Source organism: Parus major, unplaced genomic scaffold (genome assembly GCF_001522545.3).
Source record: "Parus major isolate Abel unplaced genomic scaffold, Parus_major1.1 Scaffold749, whole genome shotgun sequence".
Classification (NCBI taxonomy): domain Eukaryota; kingdom Metazoa; phylum Chordata; class Aves; order Passeriformes; family Paridae; genus Parus; species Parus major.
In genome coordinates, this window is record NW_015379631.1 from 1 (window position 1) to 6,939 (window position 6,939).

General features: G+C 62.4%; 1 protein-coding gene across 1 annotated transcript; it reads left to right on the plus strand.

Annotated features, from left to right (window-relative positions):
- Positions 1 to 1,422: 1,422 nt before the first annotated feature.
- On the plus strand, positions 1,423 to 6,615 carry LOC107199458 (methylcytosine dioxygenase TET3-like). The gene is made up of 4 exons (XM_015616781.2): positions 1,423 to 3,646; positions 4,899 to 4,989; positions 5,629 to 5,722; positions 6,388 to 6,615. Exons 1-4 carry the CDS (start codon positions 1,468 to 1,470, stop codon positions 6,598 to 6,600), a joined length of 2,577 nt encoding a protein of 858 aa, XP_015472267.2. The 5' UTR covers positions 1,423 to 1,467; the 3' UTR covers positions 6,601 to 6,615.
- Positions 6,616 to 6,939: the final 324 nt, after the last annotated feature.

Below are 6,939 nucleotides of genomic sequence, written 5' to 3' on the forward strand. Positions count from 1 at the left end.
TCCTTTCCCCGGGCTGGCATCACCCCCGCCACTCTTCGGGGCACCACCGTGTCCCCCCGAGCCCTTGGTGGGTTTCATCTCCCCGGCACTTGTGTTAAACCCCCTTTGGCTGGGCAGGAGGAGGAGGAGGAGGAAGATGACAGCGTGGGAAGGCCGGGCGAGGCTGGCTTTGCCGAGGAGAGCGGAGGCGTGCTGTCCCCACCCTGCCCGGGCTGCGCTTTCTCCCCAGACCTGCCGGACCGGTCCCATCGCTGCCGGCTCCCCCGAAAGGCACCGGAGCCCCTCTAAAAACCCCACGGGGGGATGTCGGAGTGGAGACGGAGCTGTGTTCCCCCGGGGGTTTTCACCGCCGGGGAAAAAGGGGATTTTTGGAAAGAGTCGCGCTGGGAGTGGTTCCTCCGAGCTTTCGCCGGAGTCAGCAGCGTTCTTATCTCTCCAGCGTAGCCTTCTTATCTTTCCAGCGTGGCTCTGCTCAGGGTGAAGGCACTCTGCGCCCAAGCCGTGGTGCTTGAAGGGTTAAAAAGGGCACTTTTCCGGCTTAACTCGGAGCTGCAACTTCGGGTCTCCCCACGAGTCTGAGCCGCGATCCTTCCCACCGGCCGGCGCCGTCCAGGGGCAGGAAACTCTGCCCACAGCCTCTGCTTGCTTTGGCGTGGTTTTTCCAGTGAACTTTGCTGTATTTTTAGCTTGCCGGAAGCTCCCCCTGGTTTATCACAAACGGCCCAAATCCCCGCTGCCGAGGTGGGACGGAAAGATCCCCTCCATCCCTGGTGGATCCCCTTTGGAGGGTGTTCATCGGGGTGTCCAGCGCACTTTTTGGGGTGTTGTGTTCCCTGGGTGCCACCACCTGGCTCTGGGTGGGTTTTTTGCGTGTCCCTGGCACGGCAGCGGTGCCACCAGCGCTGCCGGCAGCCCTGGCCAGCCGTGTTCATACAGACACGGGGTTATTTGAGGTGAAAGAACCCCTGGAACCGGCGTAGCCAACTCGGCGTCTTCCTGCCGTGCCGCGGCTCCCCTGGCTGCTCCCGGCCAGGATGTTCGCTCCTGGCAAGGCTCCAAAATCCCCCCTCTCCTCCTTGTCTGGGGGCAAACCGTGTCACCGCAGCCAGGGACGCCCTCCCCGTGTCACCCTCGCTGGGTGATGGAAATCCCGAACGCTGCCGTGAGCGATTTCGAAAGCCGCTGGCGGGGTGGGGACGTGGGTGGAGAGCGGCCGCCTTCCGAGCCGAGCTGCTCCTCGCTCAGCCGGGCAGAACCCGCGTGGCTTTGCCGGTGACGATCGGTTTCTCCTGTGTTTTCATCCCCCCAGTCAGAAAAAAAAAGAGACTGGGAAAAGGGAACTAAAGGGAACAGAGGGGGAAAAAATGGGGTTGGGGGCGATGGCACGTGGGGATGGATATTCACATCTCCCTGTCCTCGCAGACAGGTTCGGCGGGCGACGCGTTTGATGGACCCAGCAGAAGCCAAATGGAAGAAGGGCCAATTAATTATGTGGAAGAAAGGCGGCTGAAGGAGGGCAGCGGGCTCAGCCTGGCGAATGGGGGCCGGCCGGAGGTGGGGGGTACGGTGCTGATGGAGCCCAGCGGCTGGTCGCCGGGCCAGCCGCCCGCCACTGGCAAAGCCCACTTGGAAGACGTCCGGAACCTGGTGGCCTTTTCAGCGGTGGCCGAAGCCGTTTCCTCCTACCGGCTGCCGCTGCCGGGCTCGCCGTCGCTGCTGTACGAGAAGTTCGACTCGGAGATGAGCCGGGGCGGGCTGGGCACGGCGGACGGGGTGCCGCGGGGAGAGGACCTGCACGCCCTCAAGGCCGCCCTGGCTTTGGCCAAGCACGGTGTGAAGCCCCCCAACTGCAACTGCGACGGCCCCGAGTGCCCCGACTACCTGGAATGGCTGGAGCAGAAAATCAAGACGGCTCTGGGAGAAGAGCTGGCATCACCGCGGCCCCGCTCCGCCGCCGCCGTCCCCCCGCCTCCTCCTCCCCCAGAAGGTGCTATCGACCCCCAGCCGGTGCCTGAGGCTGCCGAGCCCTGCCCGCCCGACGGCCTCCCCTTTTCCCAGAGCGCGTTGACCATCGCCAAGGAGAAGAACATCAGCCTGCAGACCGCCATCGCCATCGAAGCCCTCACGCAGCTCTCGGCCGCTCTGCCCCAGCCCGCGGGCGATGGGCAGCCCCCGCCGCCGCCGCCGCCCGCCGTCCCCTTCGCCCCCGGCCCCCTCGGCCCGCCGGGGGCCGCGTGGCAGCGAGGGGACGAGCCCCGGTACCCGCCAGAACCGGGAGCAGCACCTGAGCCATTTTTCGGCGCGGCACCTCCGCGGGGGAACTTCGCGGCCTCTTGGGGGCTGGAGGCCGAGGGGGCAGCGGGGGCTGGAGACCCCATGGCAGAGCTGGAGCAGCTGCTGGGTAACGCCGACAACTACATCAAGGCGGCTTTCAAGAGACCCGAAGCGACGGCCGGCAAAGCGACAGCCCCCAAAACGGAACCCCCCGAGCGAGCAGCCGGCAAAGAAGCAGCGGGCGGCCCCCATTTGCCACCGGCACCGCCGGAGCCCGACCTGCACAAGAAGACGCAGCTGGTCCTGCAGCAGCATCTCCACCACAAGCGCAGCCTCTTCCTCGAGCAAAGCCTGGCCACGGCGGCGGCGGCGGCACCCCCAGACCGGCCCGGCGGCTGGTGGGCTCCCGGCACCCCCGCCGCGCCCCCCAAACCCTTGGAAAAGCAGCCCAAAGAGAAGAAGAAGAAAACGCCGCCCGAAAAGCCCCCGCCGGCCAAACCTCTCCGCAAGCAAGTGCAGATCAAGAAGGCGAAGCAGAAGGACTCGCAGCCGCTCTTCCCGCCCCTCTGGCAGATCAGCCTGGAGGGGTTTCGGGCGCCCGCCGAGCCCCCCGCAGAACCCCCCGCCGAAGAGATGCAAACGGAGCCGCCGCCGCCGCCGGCCTTCCCGCACCAGCCTCTTGCACTACCCCTGCCCTCCGCATGCCCCCCGCCACCAAACCCCCTGGACGGCGTCCCCCCGGCTTCCGACTCTCAGGAAAGGGGTGCCCCCGGGGGGGGCCCCCAAATTCACTCGGCGCCGGCGGGCTCGGAGGAAGCGCCGGCTGCGCCCCCGCCGGCCACCTCAGCCCCCATCATGGTGGATGACAAGTTGGAAGAGCTGATCCGACAATTTGAAGCTGAGTTTGGGGAGAATTTCAACCTGCCGCCCCCCGAAACGCCTGCGCTGCTCGCTGCTGGGGCTGCTGAGCTGCCGGGGGAGCCAGCAGCAGCCCCTCAAGGGTCCCCCACCGCCGCCGCCGCCGCCGCCCCGGCCCCGAGCAGCGCTCCCCAAGCCGGACCCAAAAGCATCTCTCCAGGGAAGGGGCTGCTGTCAGAGCCAGCCTTCACCGCCCGCTCCCCCAAACAGATCAAAATCGAGTCTTCTGGTGCTATCACCGTGGTGTCCACCACGTGTTTTTACTCTGAGGAAAGCCAAAACCCGGACGTGGACGACGTGGACAGAACACCCACCAAGGACGAGGTGCCGCTGACGCCCACCCTGAGCGGCTTCTTGGAGTCTCCGCTGAAATACCTGGACACGCCGACCAAAAGCCTCCTGGACACCCCGGCCAAGAGGGCACAGGCTGAGTTCCCCACCTGTGACTGCGTTGGTGAGCGAGGGGCTGCGCTGGGGGGTGTGAGGAGGTGGCTTGGCAGGGTGGGATTATTGCACCAGCAAAGACCCCGTTTTTGGGGAGATAACACCCTGGTGCTGTGGAGCTCCCTTTTGTTTTCTCCTCTTTTACATTTGGATGGAAATCTCGAGTCACTGCCGGTGCGGGGTTTGGATGAGCAGCAAAACCAAAGAACCATTGGGTTTTTTCCTTCTATTTAACTTAAACCAGCTGAATCCCATGAATCCATGGTGGCCCCAGTGCCAAAATCCACCTAAACCTCCCTCTCACCTGGTTATTCCTGGTACTTTCAGCCAAATTAGCTGGTTCAGGTTGCTTTGAGTAACCCAAACTTTGGCTTGATGCTCGTGCTGGAGAAATATTTGCTGCTGCCTTCTTTGCTGGCCAATCCCAGCAAAGATTTATTGGAAAAATCACCAAACTCTTGGATTTGTGGCGTTTTTTTTTTTGGTTTTTTCCTTGCTGTGTGTTGGCATTTGTTAGACTTTGCAGCAAGTGCTAGAGAATTCTTACCCAGTCTGAGGGAGCTGGATATTCCCTCCCCAATATTTAGACTGGACCTGTGGGCTCCCCTGGGAGGATTTGGGGCATCCAGCTGGAAAAACGACCCCCTCACTGCTGGGAAGAGGAGGCCCAAGCTGCACTTGATTAGTGGGGTTTATGGTTATTTATTAATTTGCTTGTAAATGGCAGCAGGAATGAGCCCAAACTCTGCAGAGAGGAGTTTCTGAAGCCGCCCAAACCCAAGTCTCGGAGTTTGCCAGGAAAAGATTTTGTTTAGGGGCTGGCAGAGGGGGGATTCCCCCCCTTCCCCTTCTCTGTTTTCTCAACTGTGGGAGAAAGAAATGCAGCAGGAGCCGGGCTCGCTGCTTTATTGGGTGCTGTAATAAAACGAGCCTTCTCCACACACCCCGTGTTGATCCCTGTCTGGCCAGCTGCAGCCCAGCTGAGCCCGGCTTTCTCCTCGGGCTGGCTCCTGGCCAGCTGGACACGACAGGAATGAAAATCAGGGCGGTGAGAGCAGAGATCAGCCCCAGCTGGCAGCACATCCCCGTGGGCTGGATGCTTGGAGCATCCCTGGATCCCCCTTCGTGCCCTGGAAGCCGCCAGGGGTTTGGTTGTGTGAGGGGGGTGTTGGTTCTGGGGTTGTATCCCCTGCATCCTTCGGGGCATCCAGCAAAGGTGCAGAGCCCAAAATCTGTGTCTGTCCCCGCTGCTGTGTCTGCAGAGCAAATCGTGGAGAAGGACGAGGGGCCGTATTACACCCACCTGGGCTCGGGGCCCACCGTGGCCTCCATCCGGGAGCTGATGGAGGAGCGGTAAGAGCCCCTCGCCATGGGGCCCGGCACGGGGGCTGCGAGTGCAGGAGGGGCTGGGGTCCTGACAGGGGACTGGAGTCCTGACAGGGGACTGGGGTCCTGTCAGGGGACTGGGGTCCTGTCAGGGGTCTGGGGGCTGCAGAGGGCGAGTGGGGTCCTGTCTGGGGTCTGGGGTCCTGTCTGGGGTCTGGGGGCTGCAGAGGGCGAGTGGGGTCCTGTCAGGGGTCTGGGGGCTTCAGAGAGTGATTGGGGTCCTGTCAGGGGACTGGGGTCCTGTCTGGGGTCTGGGGGCTTCAGAGAGTGAGTGGGGTCCTGCCAGGGGTCTGGGGGCTTCAGAGAGTGAGTGGGGTCCTGTCAGGGAAATGTGGGTTTGTGAGGGTGAGTGGGGTCCTGTCAGGGGAGTGGGGTCCTGTCAGGGAAATGGGGGTTTGTGAAGTGAATGGGGTCCTGTCAGGGAAATGGGGGTTTGTGAGGGTGAGTGGGGTCCTGTCAGGGAAATGGGGGTTTGTGAGGTGAGTGGGGTCCTGTCAGGGAAGTGTGGGTTTGTGAGGTGAGTGGGGGCTCCTGAGGGGCCCACGAAGGCGAGTGGGGCTCCCGTGTGTGCGTGGGGCTGTGGGGCTGACGGCCATGCCCCGGCAGGTACGGCGAGAAGGGCAAGGCCATCCGCATCGAGAAGGTCATCTACACGGGCAAGGAGGGCAAGAGCTCCCGGGGCTGCCCCATCGCCAAGTGGGTGAGTGCCCCTCGTCCCCGTGGCAGTGTCCCCAAGCCTGTCCCCTCCTGGGGACCAGGGCACCCCAGGGTGGGCAGGGGAGGGACGCTGGCTTTGTGGCTGGGAAGGGAAGTGAGAGCTGTGTCTGTCACTGCTGGAGGTGAACAGATCACACTGACACAGCTCGAGGTGTGGTGAAATAAAGAGCAGAGCTTATTTTTCCTCCCAGGATTTATAGGTTTCTAACCCCAGCCAGGGATGGGATGGTCAGGGTAACACTTTCTCACTGCACTGGCCATGAGAGATGCCCATCACAAGACATGGAACAGAAAGAATGTACACATATCTGTGTTTGCAGTCACTGTCCTGGGAAAGTCCTTAGAAAACCACGGCAGCAAGCTCAGAAGCTGAGTTTTCAGGGAAAAGTCCTGGGAAAGTCTTTAGAAAACCATGTTAGCAAGCTCAGAAGCTGAGTTTTCAGGGTGACAGTGTCCACCCCCAGGGAAACCTGGCTTCCCACCCTCGGCACCTGTGGAACCGCAGCTCCCCAATCCCACGGGGGGAACGCAGGCAGGGGAACGTGCCCAGCTCTGGGGGAGGCCCCCAGGTCATCCTGGACACCCTGGTGGGATCCTCCCCACCCCAGGAGGTGTTTTCTGGTCTGACTCGGCCCCTCTGGTTCCCAGGTGATCCGCAGACACAACCAAGAGGAGAAACTGCTGTGCCTGGTGCGGCACCGGGCCGGCCACCACTGCCAGAACGCCGTCATCATCATCCTCATCCTGGCCTGGGAGGGCATCCCCCGCACGCTGGGGGACACGCTGTACCAGGAGCTCACCGACACCCTCACCAAGTACGGCAACCCCACCAGCCGCCGCTGCGGCCTCAACGACGAGTGAGTGACACCAGCCCGGGCTGGGGACACGCGGTGTGGGGATGGGATGTGGGGACGGGATGTGGGGATGGGATACGGGAATGGGATGTGGGGACAAAGTGTGGGGATGGGATACAGGAATGGGATACAGGAATGGGATGTGGGGATGGGATATGGGGATGGGACACGGGAATGGGATGTGGGAATGGGATGCAGGAACAGGGTGTGGGAATGGGATGTGGAAATGGGATATGGAAATGGGATATGGGAATGGGATGCAGGAACAGGGTGTGGGAATGGGATGTGGAAATGGGATGTGAGAATGGGATATGGAAATGGGATGCAGGAACAGGGTGTGGGAATG